Below are 19,388 nucleotides of genomic sequence, written 5' to 3' on the forward strand. Positions count from 1 at the left end.
ACAATGCATAACAATGCAAGTGCAAAGTGTGCATAACAATGCAAGTGCAAAGTGTGCATAACAATGCAAGCGAAAAGTGCATAGCAATGCAAGCGACAAGTGCATAGCAACGCAAGTGAAAAGTGCATAACAATAATGCCCTTCCAATGCAACATCAATAGCATGTTTGAAGTACAACGTTGAATAAGGAAATACACGCCTTAACGAGACCAATTCAAACGCATCCTTCGATTTACCTCTCTGCTTTGGGATCTATGTGGGATAAATTTGGGGTCAGAATTGTTTATGACTCTGCTTTGAGTTTAGATGCTAAGGTTAGTGAGATTGTGGAGGGTACTACTTGGAGGTGGCCTTTTCCTTCTTCGTGGGAGCTTAAGGATCTCATTTCTAGTACTCCTTCCACTTTTCTCCCTACTGGTGGGTCTGATGATGTTAGTTGGAGTCCTACTTCTAAGGGTAAACTTACTATCCAGTCCACATGGCACTCCTTAAGGCAACATTTTGATCATGTGAACTGGTCTAAAATTATTTGGGGGCCTCATAACATCCCTAAAGTGAGTTTTGTGGTGTGGATGGCTATTCTTGGCAGATTGAACACTGGAGATAGATTAAAACTCTTTAGTGTGACTCAATCTACTGAATGTGTCTTCTGCCAACACCCATGTGAAGACCATAACCACCTTTTCTTTGAGTGTCCTTTCTCTGAACGAATTTGGACCTGCATAAAAGGTAAATTGAATGTTGATTGGCCATCAATTCCTTGGAATGATTTGGTCCTGCTCATTGCAAAATCTGTGAGAGCGAAGTCTTTAGGGACTATTATTATCAAGCTTGCCTTTACTTGTACTATGTACCAGTTATGGATTACTAGAAATAATAGAGTCTTTAGCAAGGATATGGTCCCTGAAGAGGTGGTTATTAAGTGTATTGTGGATATGGTTAGATTCAGGGTAATGTATATTACTAATTTGAATTCACATAGATGGTACTTGAGCTCATGGAGACTACCTCACACCCTGGTGAAGAATGTTGTATCTATTGAGAGGGATGTGAGTTTCACAAATTGTGGGTTGAGTGATGGTCAGCACAAATAATGTGGGGTTTCCTAATGTCTGTTATTGTTATAGGTATGCGAACCACAAGGAAGGGGAAGCTTGAGTGTGTGCCATATTTTATGAGGGTTGAGTATAGTGTGAGGAATAAACTAACTCCTAACCCAACATCACTAGCCATATTGAGAGGGACTAACATGTTTCTATATATCTCCTGTATTTGTTATTTTTGCAGGTATATGGAGCAATATTTCTCGAGTGATGTGAGCATATATATATGTGGGTTGAGTGCAGTGAGCATACATATGTGTGGTGTACAATGTGACCTGTCAGTTTATTATTGGCTTGTGGACCTGCTAATCTTGTTTCAGTAGCTGTTGATTACAGGGTATACTATAATGTCTAAGCTCTGTCTGGGATGCATGGGGTGGCAGAACAGAATTTCCTTTGCCGGTGCTGTCTGTTTTGGGATTTAGCTTTGGTTCCTCCAAGGTTGGGAACTGACTGTGTTCGTATGGATGGCTGCTGGAAGCGCCTTTTTGTGTGAAGAAAGAGCATAGGGGGCACAAAACAGATTGATTACTCTTTGTTGCTTGCTACCTAGTTGTATGGGTGTGTTCATGTTCCTCATCAAAATTTGCATGCGGTCCATGAACACATTTTGGGTTAATTTTGCTATGATTGGGTTCCCTAGTTTAATTTTGTTTTTCTCTTTATTATCATTTGAACGCTTAGATATGTTTTGTTAACAGTTCATTCTGGTTTGGTTAAGGCCTCTTCGGCTTTGTTTTGCTTATTTTAGTTTCTTGGTCCTGTTTCTTGTATAGTGCTTTGGCTTAGGGCCTGGGGTATGCCCCTTGTAGTGGTGTAAGTTTTTTGTTTTTTATTTTATGACTTATCCATCCAAAAAAAAAAAAAAAAACCTCTCGGAGGGATCACAATGTACTTAAAAAGGATACACCTCGCTCCTAAAGATTGACGATGAGTCGTGCATTGTAGACATGAATCAAAGCTCCCACGGGGACATTTTGAGTCGAAAAGTGAACTTTTCTTGCACTTTCTCGAGGGCGAAGGACTCCAAACAGCATAAAAACACACAAGGAGAACCATGAATACCTGTAGGCCACCCATAAGGACTATCGTCCACTTTTCAAAGTTATAGGCCACTTAAGTGGCTGGTCGTCCACAAAGCCTGGCCGGTCGGCCAATTGACAACATTTCAGGGCAGTTTTGTCTTTTGACACTCGGTTCTATAAGACCACAACTCCAAAACACATTTGCTCACACCTTCAAGGCCGAAAATTCATCTGTAACAACCCACATTCATGTCCTAATCATGCTTGTATGCATTTATATGTTTTGCCATGTTAAGTTGCTGTAACAACCCATACTCATGTTATAGTCATGTTCATGTTCATTTACATAGCTTTGTCTTGTTAAGTTTTCATTCATGAATCTTGTCTTGCTTTGTGTTTATGTGTTAAGTCTAAGTGTTGCTTGCATGCCTTGTCTTTTCCCTACTATGTTAGGCCTAAGTTATGTTAAGCCTAGATTATTCCTAGCCGAGGTCATCTTGAGTTGTCTTGGAACCCCTTTGTTTGACCTCCACCTTCGACCTGACATATTGGCCGAGATGTCATTATCTAGGCCGAGGTGTTCACCAACTAGGCCGAGATGTGCATTATCTAGGCCGAGATGTTACCTTTGCACCTGAGTGATCTTGTCCTGGAGTGGTATGACCTAGACCGAGGTGTGGCACAGCTTAGTCAAGTGTTGTCCATCCTAGCCGAGGTCATTGTCACCTTAGTTGTCGAAGTCTTGTTGTTAGCCGATGTCATCACTTGCCGGAGTGCCTTACCTGGTAGCTTTCTAGATACACTTTGTCATAGTCTTGTCTTGTCAATCTATCACCTTTTGAGGAGAACCAACCAGCCGTTGCCATGTGTCCGAGCTGAGTGTTTAGTCAGCTGGTAGAGAGAGAAAACCTATCATTTCTATATCTTTGTTTGGAGGAGGAGAGAGAAGCTCTAGAAGAGGGAGAAGAGTTCTTGAGGAAGAGTGGATTTCTAAGCTTGATCCCTAGAGATCGAACCGTTAGATTCGTGTTTTAAGGTTAGATTCTTGATCTGCTCATGTTGTTCTTTATGTTCATGTTATTGCATTGCATGATTGAATATGATTTGTAAGCCATGCATTGCTTTGAAGTTCGGTTTTAGAAAGAGAAAATAGCATTCATGTGCTCTTGAAGAAAAGTGATGTTTTGATCCAAAGGATTATGCCAAGATCCATGTTTTTGTGTTTGTTTTCACATGATTTTCAAGTATGGGTACCCAGGTCCATGTTTTCAAACTCATAGCATGAAAACCCAGATTTTGTAATAAAGAAGTTATGATTTTGGCATTCATATTTTCATGATCTTCATATTCATGTTCTTTCTGTTTTTCACGGGTGGAAACCCAAATCTCCAGTTCTCACTTCCCGAGGTGTAGTCGCCGAGATTACTCTTACCTAGACCTCACACTTAGACCAAGCATCGTATCTCACCTTGGCCTACCTTGCATGACCACTTACACCTTTAGTTTGTGTTGTGCGCACCTCGGCATACAGCCGCATGTCGAAGCCTAGGTAGCCACACCTTGGCCAGGAGGTGTGGGACCACGGCAAAGACCTGGATGGTACCCAACATGTCTTCTTGACATGTAAAACAGTGTTTTGACTTCCAGCATGTTTTCCGAGATCAATTGCATGCATGTAAGACTTGTTTTGGGAAGTGCATTCAGTATGCTCTGCCATGTGCTTGTAGGACTTGGACCTTTGCCTTGATCCTGACGTTTCGAGAACTAGGTGAGTGGTATTGTTAATAAAGTTATGTTCTTAAGGTTTTGATAAAGCTTTGCCTTGTTCTGATAAAAGTATTTGTTAAGCATGAATGATATCCCTATTTTATGTATCAAGTATAAGCTTTGTTTTGGATGACATTCTTGGAACCGTCCTTTCGTGTTAGGGGACGTTAAGTCTAAGTAACACCGTCCTTTCATGTTAGGGGACGTTAAGCCTAAGTAACACCGTCCTTTCGTGTTAGGGGACGTTAAGCCTATGCAACATAGTCCTTCCGTGCTAGAGGACTTTAAGCCTATGTAGCATAGTCCTTCCGTTCTAGGGGACTTTAAGCCTATGTAGCATAGTCCTTCCGTGCTAGGGGACTTTAAGCCTATGTAGCACCGTCCTTTCGTGCTAGGGGACGTTAAGCCTAAGTCGCACCGTTGTTAAGATATCGGCCACCGACGGACAATGAACAGGTGTGCTCGATGCCGAGGTTATGTTTTTGTTTTGCCCGGGATGTCATCACCCCATGTTTTAAGTTAACGTATGTTAAGTAAGCATGCAAGTTTTGAAAGACCAAGTTTCGAATGACGTTTTATTTCAAGCCAAGCTAAGCTGTGTTATGTATGGTTTTGACAAGGATATAATATGTATGTTTTCCAAAGATCTCGGGTATCATTCATTTAACCCCTTTATTATTTGTACCATTCACTGAGTATCCAAGCTCACCCTCCCTATGTATGTATGTAGGTAACAAGTAAGAAGTCGTGCTACGCCGAGATGTGTGTTTTGTATGCATATTATGTCGGCAGTGAGGAAGTCAGCAATTTTGAAGATTATGTTTCTTGACTCGTATTTCATGTATTTTGTCTATGTCGGCTTGAGAAGCCTTTTGTTAAGATGTAACATGTATTTTTGTACTTCATTTCTATTTGTATTCAAGTTGTAAAGCTACGTAAAGATGTATGTCATTTCATTTGACTTATGCACTGCTCTTATGGACCACTTGTATTTTTGATTATTGCTTCCGCACTTGTGAACCCCATATATCTATACTCTGATTGTGTGTGAAATTTTGAAAGTTGGCCTTCGGTAATCTCGAATTACTGGCCATCATGGCACCAAACTACTAGGGGCAGTTTGGAGTCGTGACAGAATGGTATCAAAGCACAAGTTCCTTATAGTACGTTATTCACACACTTTGAGTCCTAAAGAGCATAGGATGTCCCTTAGAAGAATGTTAGGATTGCATCATGTTGCTTGCTACTTGACAAGGTGTGCATCATCTCGGTATGAGCATTTGTTGCATCGGCATGATCACGTTCGCTTGCATTCATGTTCATTTGTTCGTTTTGTGCTAAGAGTCACATCCTGCATACCCCCAACATCATGTGAAGAGGGAGACCCCCAGTTGGCCGAGATCAATCCGAGGACAGAATAGACAGATTAGAAAGATTGGTTGAAAGTTTGGCCGATGAGTTAAGGCAGGCAAGGCAGCAGAACACCGGTACCACCTCCACCCAGGCCACGCAGACAGATGGCCGACATGCAATTCCACCACCGCCAGTACCACAAGTGCCTCCGCAGCCAGCTTTGTATGGAGATGACACATTGACCCTGATTAGAGAATTCAAGAAAATGAAACCGCCGAAGTTCCATGGAGGTATAGAACCGATGAAGACAGAAGCATGGGTCCTTGAAATTGAGAAGTTGTTCGAGGTTTTTCACAGCACCGACGCTCAGAAGGTGTCACTAGCAGCATTTACATTGGAAGACGACGCTCATAGATGATGGATGATGATCCGAGAAGGTAATCCAGACTTGACTTGGACCAGATTTTTGGAGCTGTTCTATGACAAGCATTTCCCACTCAGTGTCCGAGATCGCAAGACAACAGAATTTCAGATGTTGACACAGGGTAGTAAAACAGTGGCAGAGTATGATCGTGCTTTCACCGAGTTGGCAAGGTATGCACCTCACATGGTCGACAACGAGTACAGAAAAGCTAGGAAGTTTGAGAGTGGACTTCGAGGGCCAATACAAGACCAGGTTAATTTGCTCAACATGCCGACGTATGCTGGAGTGTTAGATAAAGCCATCCTTGCAGAGGCCAACCTGAACAGAAGTCAAAGTTTGGGGAAGAACCAGAGGAAGAGGCAGACCTATGACAGTCACGAAGAAGAGACAGACCCGAATAACGCTGAGGAGAAGACAAGGGAGGATAGTCCCAACAACGTGAATCAAGAAGGTGGCACCAGGCCGACATGTACAAGTTGCGGGAAGCTATATTTTGGAGTTTGTCTTCGGGCAACTGGAGCATGTTTCGAATGCAGTGAGGTGGGGCATCGCATTAAGGATTGTCCCAAGGTGAAAGCTAAGGAAGATAAGAAGAGATGAGAGCTTGACATTCGGAGTCGCTTTGGGAAACAAGGTAAACGAAGTTTGGGAACCAAACTTCTTTAAGGGGGGAAGGATGTAACAACCCACATTCATGTCCTAATCATGCTTGTATGCATTTATATGTTTTGCCATGTTAAGTTGCTGTAACAACCCATACTCATGTTATAGTCATGTTCATGTTCATGTACATAGCTTTGCCTTGTTAAGTTTGCATTCATGAATCTTGTCTTGCTTTGTGTTTATGTGTTATGTCTAAGTGTTTCTTGCATGCCTTGTCCTTTCCCTGCTATGTTAGGCCTAAGTTATGTTAAGCCTAGATTATTCCTAGCCGAGGTCATCTTGAGTTGTCTTGGAACCCCTTTGTTTGACCTCCACCTTCGACCTGACATATTGGCCGAGATGTCATTATCTAGGCCGAGGTGTTCATCACCTAGGCCGAGATGTGCATTATTTAGGCCGAGATGTTACCTTTGCACCTAAGTGATCGTGTCCTGGAGTGGTATGACCTAGACCGAGGTGTGGCACATCTAGGCCAAGGTGTGGCACAACTTAGTCAAGTGTTGTCCTTCCTAGCCGAGGTCATTGTCACCTTAGTTACCGAAGTCTTGTTGTTAGCCGATGTCATCACTTGCCGGAGTGCCTTACCTGGTAGCTTGCTAGATACACTTTGTCATAGTCTTGTCTTGTCAATCTATCACCTTTTGAGGAGAACCAACCAGCCGTTGCCACGTGTCCGAGCTGAGTGTTTAGTCAGCCGGTAGAGAGAGAAAACCTATCATTTCTATATCTTTGTTTGGAGGAGGAGAGAGAAGCTCTAGAAGAGGGAGAAGAGTTCTTGAGGAAGAGTGGATTTCTAAGCTTGATCCCTAGAGATCGAACCGTTAGATTCGTGTTTAAAGTTAGATTCTTGATCTACTCATGTTGTTCTTTGTGTTCATGTTATTGCATTGCATGATTGAATATGATTTGTAAGCCATGCATTGCTTTGAAGTTCGGTTTTGGAAAGAGAAAATAGCATTCATGTGCTCTTGAAGAAAAGTCATGTTTTGATCCGAAGGCTCATGCCAAGATCCATGTTTTTGTGTTTGTTTTCACATGATTTTCAAGTATGGGTACCCAGGTCCATGTTTTCGAACTCATAGCATGAAAACCCAGATTTTGTAATAAAGAAGTTATGATTTTGGCATTCATATTTTCATGATCTTCATATTCATGTTCTTTCTATTCTTCACGGGTGGAAACCCAAATCTCCAGACCTCACTTCCCGAGGTGTAGTCGCCGAGATCACTCTTACCTAGACCTAACACTTAGACCAAGCATCGTATCTCACCTTGGCCTACCTTGCATGACCACTTAGACCTTTAGTTTGTCTTGTGCGCACCTCGGCATGCAGCTGCATGCCGAAGCCTATGTAGCCACACTTCGGCCAGGAGGTGTGGGACCTCGGCAAAGACCTGGATGGTACCCAACATGTCTTCTTGACATGTAAAACAGTGTTTTGACTTCCAGCATGTTTTCTAAGATCAATTGAATGCATGTAAGACTTGTTTTGGGAAGTTCATTCAGTATGCTCTGCCATGTGCTTGTAGGACTTGGACCTTTGCCTTGATCCTGACGTTCCGAGAACTAGGTGAGTGGTATTTTTAATAAAGTTATGTTCTTAAGGTTTTGATAAAGCTTTGCCTTGTTTTGATAAAAGTATTTGTTAAGCATAAATGATATCCCTATTTTATGTATCAAGTATAAGCTTTGTTTTGGATGACATTCTTGGAACCGTCCTTTCGTGTTAGGGGACGTTAAGCCTAAGTAACACCGTCCTTTCGTGTTAGGGGACGTTAAGCGTAAGTAACACCGTCCTTTTCGTGTTAGGGGACGTTAAGCCTATGTAACATAGTCCTTCCGTGCTAGGGGACTTTAAGCCTATGTAGCATAGTCCTTCCGTGCTAGGGGACTTTAAGCCTAGGTAGCACCGTCCTTTCATGCTAGGGGACGTTAAGCCTAAGTTGCACCCTTGTTAAGATATCGGCCACCGACGGACTATGAACGGGTGTGCTCGATGCCGAGGTTATGTTTTTGTTTTGCCCGCGATGTCATCACCCCATGTTTTAAGTTAACGTATGTTAAGTAAGCAAGCAAGTTTTGAAAGACCAAGTTTCGAATGACGTTTTATTTCAAGCCAAGCTAAGCTATGTTATGTATGGTTTTGACAAGGATATAATATGTATGTTTTCCAATGATCTCGGGTATCATTCATTTAAGCCCTTTATTACTTGTACCATTCACTGAGTATCCAAGCTCACCCTCCCTATGTATGTATGCAGGTAACAAGTAAGAAGTCGGCTACGCCGAGATGTGTGTTTTGTATGCATATTATGTCGGCAGTGAGGAAGTCAGCAATTTTGAAGATTATGTTTCTTGACCCGTATTTCATGTATTTTGTCTATGTCGGCTTGAGAAGCCTTTTGTTAAGATGTAACATGTATTTTTGTACTTCATTTCTATTTGTATTCAAGTTGTAAAGCTACGTAAAGATATATGCCATTTCATTTGACTTATGCACTGCTCTTATGGACCACTTGTATTTTAGATTATTGCTTCCGCACTTGTGAGCCCCATATATCTATACTCTGATTGTGTGTGAAATTTTGAAAGTTGGCCTTCGGTAATCTCGGATTACTGGCCATCACGGCATCAAACTACTAGGGGCGGTTTGGGGTCGTGACATCACCCCTCCTCCTTCCTAGGCCCTTTTCTCTCTTAGTTCCGGGCTTTGCACGCGTTTTCCAACGCCCCACGCAAAGTTAATTCACTAAAATCTTCTGATTTCCTTCACTTTGAACCGAACAGAATTTGTTTTCGGAGCTTATTTCTCCATTTTCACCATTTGAGGTATGTTTTTTCGAACTTGTCTTGAGTTTGGCACCCCTTCCCAGGTTTTGACTTTCTTTGACTTTTTCTCTTCCCGAGAGTTGACTTTTGTTGACTTTTGGTAATTTTTGCTCATTTTGCTCATTTTTGCCTACTTTTCAACTTCCTTTCAGATGGAAAACCATATTCCACACGATGGGAGTTCCCCGAGAGCAGAGGACGAGCCTGATATCATGCCATTGCCGCTGAGGATTCGGCCTTTCGACCTAGAGAGGTACCACCCTCAGGAGCACGTACTACCACCGAGCACTGTTCATCAGTTTATAGACTTTGCATGACGCGCACCCGCGGACCTGCTGCTACGGGAGCCAAAGTCCCAACTGTCCCGTGACGCGCCCAGGTTATGCACCGCACTCTTACATTTTTTGCAATGTGTAGACACTCCATTTTTGATTGTCTTGAAGACTTGGACGTCATTGTTTGAACACTCGATGATCATCCATGCTCGTGTTCGTTTTGAGTTCCCGAAGGTCTCGGCTGCGCGCCTTGCTTTAGGATCTCTCAACTTGTTTGTTTTGTGCTTGGTTGTGGACTAAGGACTTGCGGTTTTGCTTTTGAGGGGAGAGGGTGGCTTGTTGGCCATCCCTACAACCCATCGGCTAAGGCATTGTGCCACCGGCCGTGTTTTCTTGCCATCGGCCATAGGTGTTGGCCGATCGGCACTCTTTTTGGTCGATCGGCACTCTTTTTGGTCGATTGACCATATTTTTGAGTCGAGACCTTTCCATCTGCTTTTTGCAGATATTTTGTGCCAGCTGTGATAGCTGGTGGGCATAATTCTCATCCTCCATATGGAGGGATTTGTTTCAAGACTCAAGCTTGTTGAACAAGCTTGAGAATTGAAATTCTATAAGAAGGGAGCCTCCCCTCCCTTTCCAGAGGTTCTAAAAATCTGAGATACAAGTTCTATATCCGTCACTCTATATATTTTACCTCTCTCTCTCTTTATTTGCTCTTGTTTGTACTCAAAAGTGTGATTTCTTCATACTATTGCACACAAACACCTACTAGAACACCATCCTTTGGTTGCTGAGGTCCTTAGGAGTTGATTTTAGAGTTCTTGGAGTGGTTTAAGCTCAGAAAAGCTGCTGGAGTTATGTTCTTGAAAGTGTTCTTCAAGGGTGAGTCAACTTCCTTTTAATCCCCCATTTTGGCTCAAGCTTTTAGACCTATTTGCATGCTAATTTAAGCTTAACTTTCTACTATTAAAATTTCTGATTTTTCATGCTTGTGAGGTTTGTTAAAGGTCACTTTTGTGTTGGGGGTTGTCTACCCCCTCTTAGGCCTTGTTTGGCCTTGTTTTGTGTCTTTCTTTTTGAGCTTTGGGATCATCTTGTTTTGACCTTCTCACCACTGAAATCCAAAGGAATTTCAGTGGTGAAAAGGTGGTTTTGGAGTCTTGAATAGGAGAGGGACGCCCCCCCTCTCCTTGTGTCTTGTATGCTAGTATAAATGGCTTATAATGGTAGCATGTTTGCTTAGCTTGTTTTGGCTCCATTTCCGCAAGTATTTGGCTTTATTTTGCCATGCTATACCTCTATCTAAAGTTGGCTTCATGACCTCTTGCATGCACCATACACTTGTAGAGCAATTTTGCATGCTAGCATAACATGCATCTTGTGTTTGGACCATCATTCTTGCATGGTTTGGCTCAACTCAAAGGAGCTTTTAGCCTTGTTTTACCATGCTCTAGCTCTGATTTGTATTGTCTTGGTCATGCATACATTGTTTTGTGTAGCTATAGTTCAATCTAGCTTGTTAGCTTTCAGTGTCCAAGTCATTAGCATGCATTGTTTAGACCATTTTCATGATTTGGCATCATTTCATATCTGATTTCAGTCCATGCAATGTAGCCATACACTTGCATTTGTGATCCTATTAATGCTTTGAAGAGTTGGTGTTTTATGCCTTAAGAGTGGACCATTGTGCATGCCATCATATTTAGGCTTTTGGGATGCCATCTAAGTGGGTTTTTGGGCTTATTTTGACATGCCATAACTCTAATTTTTATTGGTTAAGTCATGCCATGTTTGGTTTCGATAGGTGTAGTGTAATACCCCTTGTAAGCCTTGCATGCCTCATGTTTTTGGACTTTTGTTCTAGCTTGTGTTTGCTAGTTTCGAGCATGCTTTTGGTCTTGTATTGAACTGCCTTGGGACTATTTTGGTTGCCCTTGGCCCTTTGGGGCTTGCTTTGCATGGCCATGGTTTAAGTCCCTTGGCTAGCTTCAAGCTTTGAGCTTTCTTGCAAGCCATACTTGCATTGTTTGGTTGATTTGGCATCATTCCATGCTTAATTTCAGGGCCTATAGTATTGTCACTTGTCCACACTTTTCACTCTTTAAGTGCTCTTAAGGGTTTGCGTCTTCATGCTTTAATTCTTGGGCCAATTGGCATGCATGCTTGTCTTGCATGCTTGGCCACTTATTTGGGCATGGCTGAGGTCTGCCCATTTTGGTTTAAGTCCATCTTTGCATGTTGTTGCATGCTTGTCACATTGCATGTTGTTGCATGATTGCTAGTTTGCATCTTGTTGCATGCTAGTCCATCTTTGCATGTTGTTGCATGCTTATCACATTGCATGTTATTGCATGTTTGCTAGTTTGCATCTTGTTGCATGCTAGTCCATCTTTGCATGTTGTTGCATGCTTGTCACATTACATGTTGTTGCATGCTTCCTAGTTTGCATCTTGTTGTGTCACACCCCAAACCCGCCCCTAAAAGTTTGGGCATGACCACTTCAGAAACGGACATCTAACTTGATATATATATATGAGATATGGGGCCTGAACGGAAGCATTATTAATTTAAAATAAGAAAAAACCATCTCCATTGAGCTATAACCACCATGCCAGGTTCACTAACGGAACATAAGGCAGATAAACATACAGTGACGTGCATCTGAGAATTTAGCTATATGCTTATACACATATATATACAGACCCGGCCCTCAAGATTGGGCGTATAACAAAAGCATTGAAAGGAAAAAGGATTATATACACTTCCTCTTTGGACAGGCAATCAGGGTACAAAATCAAAAAACTTAGCAAAACTCCATAAAATGAGTTGCCTTCATTTAAGTGCCTGGACACCCTGAGGTTGACATAAGAGGAACGGATGCCATGGGTTGAGACTGACCTCCAGGTGGAGTTCCTACAGAAATAGACATAACAGAAAGTGAGCCAAACTCAGTGAATAGTAGTACGTAACAATTTAACAATTAACTTGAATTACAATGTACATGTATAAGGGCGGAGGACATATAGTTAGCTTTATCCTGTAATTATTTTCAGAATGGCCTTAGGCCTAAACTTAAACAGAACAGCATTAAGCCCCTAAACAGACGGCATTAAGCCCTTTTCATGCATGTATGAACTCAAGAGGTGGCTCGCACGGATTCTAGAGGTGACTCGCATGGCAGCACTTAGTTCCGTGCAACATTTTGTTTCATACTAATAGATCATACAGAATGGCCATGGACCCAGATGTCACAAATTGGCCATAGGCCTCACAGATGTTACAGAACGGCTATAAGCCTCATAACTTTCACAGAACGGCCATAGGCCTCATAACTTTCACAGAACGGCCATAGGCCTCATTCATATATGTATGGACTCAAGAGGTGGCTCGCACGGATTCTAGAGGTGACTTGCATAGCAGCACTTAGTTCCGTACAGCACTTTGTTCCATACCAGAAATCAATAGGTCTTGAAGACCGAACACTTCATATCATGTCATAATATAATCGAAATGGATAAACAGAACAGAATAATGGCAGGTTCATACGAATACCGTTCACAATGGTGCACATAAATTTCCCTTTATGATTCATTACATGTTGCCATAGTCATCTTACATATAACCAAGCATTAAGAATAATTATTTACAGAAGCCCATGTGTCGTTACAGTACTATTCATGGGAATAGAACAATTCACACCATAACGTGAGTCATATAACGATGTTATTGATATTCAATTCTTGATGTATAAGGCAACCCATGGTTCTATCCGATTTTCATTTCGTTAATCCATTCTAGGCAAATGTCTATGTCATAAAACATGTGTCGAACCAAATAAGACTGTAGGAGTCCCTGATAGGATGTTCAAAATATCATGTTCCCGTTCAAATGTCATGTTCCCATTAAGCGGGGTTTATATTCATAATTCCTTCCCGTTAACTAATTACATAGTATTAATAATTCTTGTGCGGAGTCTTAGGTAATTTATAGGTTATAGCACATTATTGATAACCATTAACCATAACCGGAATGCAGAGTAGTTCTAGAGTCATACCAAGGTACACATAATCTTTCAATGTTCTCACCGATCTCCGAACAACATAAATGTTAACGTACTTGCTTATAAAAAAAAATAGGGCGTTAATAATAAAAATTATTAATGGTAAGTAAACGTACGATTACAGTACTACTACTCACAGTGCTATAGCGGAGCACTTGACCCTCCCAGATTATGACCTACACATGTGCACAACTTATACATTAGTTCTTTTTCTTCCTTTCATTATTTCATGCTTCATTTTACTTCGAATGAATTTACAAGCATCTTAGAGACATCAAACATAGATTTCAAAAATACCAGAGGATTAAGCACGGGAAACGGAGCATAACATTTTTTCCAGCATGGGCCGCACGTGCAGCTGTTAGCCCCGCACGTGCGGCAATTGGTCCCACACGTGCGGCAGTGACGCCCGCACGTGCCTTTTTAGCAGTAGCTGAAGCCCCAAATTTCCCCATTTTCCGCACGTGCGGCGATTCTGTGTACTTCTAGTCCAAACTTTCAAGCAAAACCTCATTTTTTGGTGTGTTTACAAGGCTCAAAACAAATCTAAAATCATGTAAATGAGAGGTACAAACATATAACAATCTAGTTATGCGCTAGATCTTTAATCCATAAATCCATAAGCATAACTCAATTCTCCTTAATATATAACATCACATATGTAAAACTATATCGGCCCTACATGAGAATTCAAGCAATAAAAGATAGTTCTCTCATATATACATAACCAACTTAATTCTAATCACCCAAAACAAAACATAGTCCAAGTTAAGCAAGGATCATACACTAAATTCAATTTCAAGTCCTAGGTTACACAATTGTGAAGAAATCTCACTCTAATTCAAGAGAGGGGTTATAGGAGATGAGTAACTTACTTTTGAACTTGAGTCTCTCAAATTCCCTCACAATTCTCTATTCTTGATCTATGATGAATCTCCTCTCCAAATCCTATCTCTCAATTCTCATTACCATCTCTCAGGAGATATTTTTTAGTTCAAGTTCTTAAGTCAATGTCTAGGGAACAATTATATATATATATATATAAGTGAATAAGGATGAAATTCAATCAATTTAATCATTTCAAATTGAAATTTCACAGAAAATCATATTAGGACTTAAAAATCATGCCGATCCCAAATGTAAAATCAATTTCAGATTATCAAGCCTCTAAGGCTCTCAATTCCTGATCCAAACATTTTAATTGTGACAAATATTTTCTTATTAACAGATATAGGTCTCTAATCATAAAATCCATTTGTTTAAACTTAATTTCACCTGAGATTTCATGTTAAGCATTTAAATGTACAGAATCAAGGACTGAAAATATACCAGAAACATACGCGAGGACCGGGTCATTACATGTTGCATGCTAGTCCATCTTTGCATGTTGTCATATCCTTGTTATTGGCATTGTTGTTGCATGCTTATTACATTACATGTTTGCATTTTGCATGCTTGGTACATCGCATGTTTGCATGTCTAGGTTGCATTTCATTTTGCATACTTGTTACATTGCATTTGGCATGCTCGTGTTGCATTGCATAAGATCTCCATGTTGCATGCATTGCATTGTGTTTGGTTTGGGTGTTAAACCAAACACGAGGAACGAGGGACGTTTCATACTTGAAGTGATGAAACGTGCCTCAATTCTCGGTCACCGGCACTCTTGATCCAACATGATAGAGTGTGAGGCATTCATGTGTTCTCGTGCCTTCATTCCATATTGATTTGTGCAATTCGGCCTCTTTGGCCATCATGCATCGAAATACGTGATTGATGGCTCGAGAGTCAAACACTACACTCCTTTGAGTCTCAAACATGATAAGGGGTGTAGTTGCACAACATTTTCTTGCAAATGTATTTCCATGCCCTTGTTTGTCCTCTGCTGCAGCAAAAGGAGCAGTCTGCAGGAAGAGATGGCCGATCGGCTATCTTCAGTGCCGATCGACTGACAATTTTTGGTTGATGAACTCATAAGTGGTCGATAACCCATTTCCCTTGGCCGATGGCCCCGATGGCCTCTCAGAGTGTCCATGGGTTGTTTTAGTGGAATCATAGAAGCTGAAATAGTTTTCAGAGGAGCATAAGTGTGCAAACAGAGGCAACATGGGGCATGGTAACGGATTTCCGGGCGATGCCGATCGAGCATGCATTTGTCCCTCCTCTTGAGGCCGCTTTAAAATGTTTTGTAACTTAATTAGTTTGCTTAATTAGTCAAGAGTTTTGTAATAATTAATTAGCTAGGGTAGTTGATTAATTAGTTGGTTTGTATTATTTATTTGGACCCTCCGTCGAGAGGGCAAATTTTGTAATAAGCGTGCGCGTGTGTGATGCAGGTCTTCCAACCCCCATTTCTTTCTCCCTTTTACTTAACCGCTTATAATGGTTCATTTTAGGACATATTTCAATTAGCATTCCTATGCTCGCATGTTTGCACCCAATCATCTGTATTGCATGCACCGGGCTCGGCGCATCATACTAACTGCATTATATTTCAATTCCTACTTGAATACATGATTATCAAAGTTACATCTCATATGCCATTTTAGAATAGCCGAGCCTATTTCTAGTTGCATTTTGCATGTGTTGCATTAGCCATCTTAACATAGCTAGGATCATGCATTGATTACTAACTAGCTATTGTTTTGGCTCGGAGTACTAGGTAAGCTTTTATGATTTAGCATCTTGCATGAGTGTGAGTGACTACCATGATAGCATGCTTGCCATGAGGCTATTTGCTTAAATGATATAACTGCCTGAATGCCTATGGGTGAAGGTTGGATTACTTGAATTGGAATAATTCATCGAAATGAGAGTTTTAAGCCCACTTTGCGAAGTGGCCAAATCTTGTTTTCTAAGCCCATTCGAGGGTGGCAAATCCACGTTTTAGCCTACTTGCGAGTAGCACCTTCAAATCATTTTCAAACAAACAAACATGAGATGTTTTGTTCCAACTTAGGCGATCTAGTCTATACTTGTGTGTTGTGCGCATCACATAGTAATTCTAGCTAATAACCGGAATAAGAACGCATGTGTTTTAAAAAACAAGATATCATGTTAGTAAAGGCCGATCTTTGATCGGGCAAATGGGGGTGCTCATTGCATGACCTTCTCCTCTCGTACCCAAGTTCCCGTGCCGAGGCAACTTTGGTGATGATGGACACGTGGCCTTAGGCGCGAGTCAGGGTTTCCTAAATTTTCCAAAATAAAACATTTAGGTGACCACTCTGTATTTGTTAAAGCAGTCCATGTTTGGCACTTCTTTATAAAAATGAGTTTTCCAAAACGATTTTCCAGATTTGGACTCTTTGGTGATTTATCAGTCTTGCATTGCACTTTGCGAGATTAGATTCAGAACTATGACATTGAGTCCGAATTGTAGTAGCTAATGAACAAAATGGATTTCGCGCCACTTCATGCGTGGAGCTGGGATGTTCGGGCATGTCTATAGTTTCTGGCGACTCTGGTGGAGATTTAGAGAGCTTGACTCAAACTCATGATATCTTGTTTTGTCTAAACTTATGTGTCTCTTTGCATTGCATTTGCATTGGTGTGCCTAGGACACCGTGTTTGCTGTGTGCTATTCTTGAACGGTTTGCCGGAGGCTCGCTTTGAGAAGCATGCCATAAGGCTGACCGGTTGCGTGCTCTGCCACAACGGGAACACAAACCCCGATTTTTACTGGGGCACCCTTTTTGACCATTCGACCTAGTACATATCGGAATCCATAGTGACTATTCCAAACTAGGACAGGTTGCTTACCCGATTATAGGTTGTTTGAAACCACGGTGTGCGTAGTGAAACCCTAGCCCCTGATAATAGGACAAGGAAACCCTACCCCAACATAGGAGTGTTTTGGCTCTTACTTGCTTGATTATGTGCTTTTAGAGTTGGCCTCTACAGGGAATGCACGTATCAGTTTGCAAGTCTGGGCATCAGGCCTGCGGGCATCAGTATTTGGGAATCAATTTTACTTGCGGGTATTAGATTCAGATTTGGGGCAGTGATTTGGGAATAGTGACCAGTGGTTGAGAACAGTTCTTCCAGCTTATGTTTGCCAGCAGCGTGTTGTCTTTATTTAAGCTGTTATGTTGTCCATTTTTCTGTTCATTGTTTCCTCATTATGCTTTATTTATCTTTTTGCAAGGTAGTTTAGCACAATTGCATTCGACCAGGCAGATATTCCCCGAGCACTCTGGGTTAGAGGTCGTAGACTTAATTGATCCAGGGATCTGATAGACGGACAAGCAGTGTTCCATTCTTTACCCCCAGTTACCAGACGGAGGTCGAAAAGGCATAGTGTATCGGTACAGCGGTCGCCAGATCAGTGGTCTACCCCACTAGTGAACAGTCAGGCTGAGGTCTCAGTTCTACTGCAGGGACAGATATACCGGTTATTCAGCTAGATCAGCATAATATGGCAGGTATAGAGGAAATGATACGTCAGCTCCAGGAGAGTATGAAAGCCATGCAACAGGACGCTGCTCGTCAAACAGAATTTTCTGCATGCCAGGCCAAGGTTATGGCCCAACAGGCAGAGTTGATTGCTAGACTTCAGCAACAACAACCACCACCACAGCAAGCCGGAGCATCTGCTTCGCACCTAGCTCCTCCCCCACCAAGAGTTCCAATACTCGGGGAAACAGCTAACGTCCAGGACAATACGGATGATCCAACAGGGCCAGCTCTGCCCCCGTTCCTACCCCAGCTATCTAAAGCACCTACCAACCTACCGGATTCTCTGTTTGAGTTCGAGGTGGACCCCACAACGTTAAAAGTGAGCAAGCTAGAAAAGATGTTCAAGAATTCTCAGAGCGAGAAGTCCATTCCGGATATTGAGGATGGATACACCGACTCGGCCGTGACTCTTCCAGATTGGTTTAAAATGTCGCACATAGACCGTTTTGACGGGTCTGGAGATCATATGGTGCATTTGCGGCTGTTCTCGGACATATTAAGGCCGATGGGCCTCTCTAGATTGCAGAAGCTTTCCCTGTTTGGCCGGACCCTGTCAGGTGTAGCGGCTATTTGGTATGCAAAACTGGAAGACTCTGTTAAGAGGAATTAGGAGCAGATAGCTGAGGCCTTTGTAGCTCAATACTCGTACAATACACAGATCGAGGTCACAACTCGTGATCTCGAGACAACTAGGCAAGAGCCGAAGGAGAGCTTCTCCGATTTTGTGACCCAGTGGAGGGCCAAGGCCTCGATGATGACCATCAGGCCTGTTGACAAAGATTAGATTCGGATGGTTGTGCGCAACCACCAGCCCAAGCTCATGCAGAAGATGATCGTTCTCCCCCTCCCCATCTTTGCAGATTTACATGAGATAGGGTGCAGATCGAGGACGCGATGAAACAAGGCCTCATTGATCATGAGAGAGAATAGCCCAAGTGGGCATTCAACTGCAGTACGAATGTAGGCACAAGCAGTGCTGCAGCTGCCAGAGCTTTAGATGTGAGTATGGTCACCACCACCACACCACCACCACCAACCCAAGAACCATTTCAGCTACACCATTCACTGGTGCGTCCGAAAGTAGCTCACAAACAACCAAGTTTCCACCCTGAGGCCAAAGAACCTTTACCCCACTATACATGCCTCTGTCCAAGGCTTTGGGGGGTTTTGATTAGGAAAGGGCACTTGAAACCCCTAGAGCCGTGGCCATTGCCAGAAAAACTTCCCCCCTCCCATAACCCGGCGAAGTACTACGCCTTTCACCAACAACATGGTCATGACACCGACTAGTGCTATCAATTGCGTCACGAGATTCAGGATCTCATTGACAACAGGGTGATCGTGTCTCCGGAGAAACCGAATGTCACAACCAACCCTCTCCCACCACATTACCAAACTCCACCTCCCAAACGCATGAATATGATCCAA

At 42.2% G+C, this 19,388-nt stretch overlaps 1 protein-coding gene across 1 annotated transcript; it reads left to right on the plus strand.

The window, feature by feature from the left end:
* Nucleotides 1-254: 254 nt before the first annotated feature.
* On the plus strand, nucleotides 255-1,314 carry LOC145816746 (uncharacterized). The gene is made up of 3 exons (XM_082912693.1): nucleotides 255-1,080; nucleotides 1,128-1,192; nucleotides 1,288-1,314. The coding sequence occupies exons 1-3, from the start codon at nucleotides 255-257 to the stop codon at nucleotides 1,312-1,314; spliced, it is 918 nt and encodes a 305-aa protein (XP_082768819.1).
* Nucleotides 1,315-19,388: the final 18,074 nt, after the last annotated feature.

The sequence above is a fragment of the Camellia sinensis genome, unplaced genomic scaffold (assembly GCF_055761805.1).
Source record: "Camellia sinensis isolate YWXY unplaced genomic scaffold, ASM5576180v1 Unanchor4, whole genome shotgun sequence".
Taxonomy (NCBI): Eukaryota; Viridiplantae; Streptophyta; class Magnoliopsida; order Ericales; family Theaceae; genus Camellia; species Camellia sinensis.

What these genes read in the sequence shown, in the direction of transcription:
- LOC145816746 (XM_082912693.1), top strand. Translation starts at nt 255, where the DNA reads ATGTGGGATAAATTTGGGGTCAGAATTGTTTATGACTCTGCTTTGAGT. An exon ending in AAATTGTGGGTTGAGTGATG is followed by an intron (nt 1,081 to 1,127) that starts GTCAGCACAAAT and finishes TTATTGTTATAG; the next exon opens with GTATGCGAACCACAAGGAAG. An exon ending in TTATGAGGGTTGAGTATAGT is followed by an intron (nt 1,193 to 1,287) that starts GTGAGGAATAAA and finishes TTATTTTTGCAG; the next exon opens with GTATATGGAGCAATATTTCT.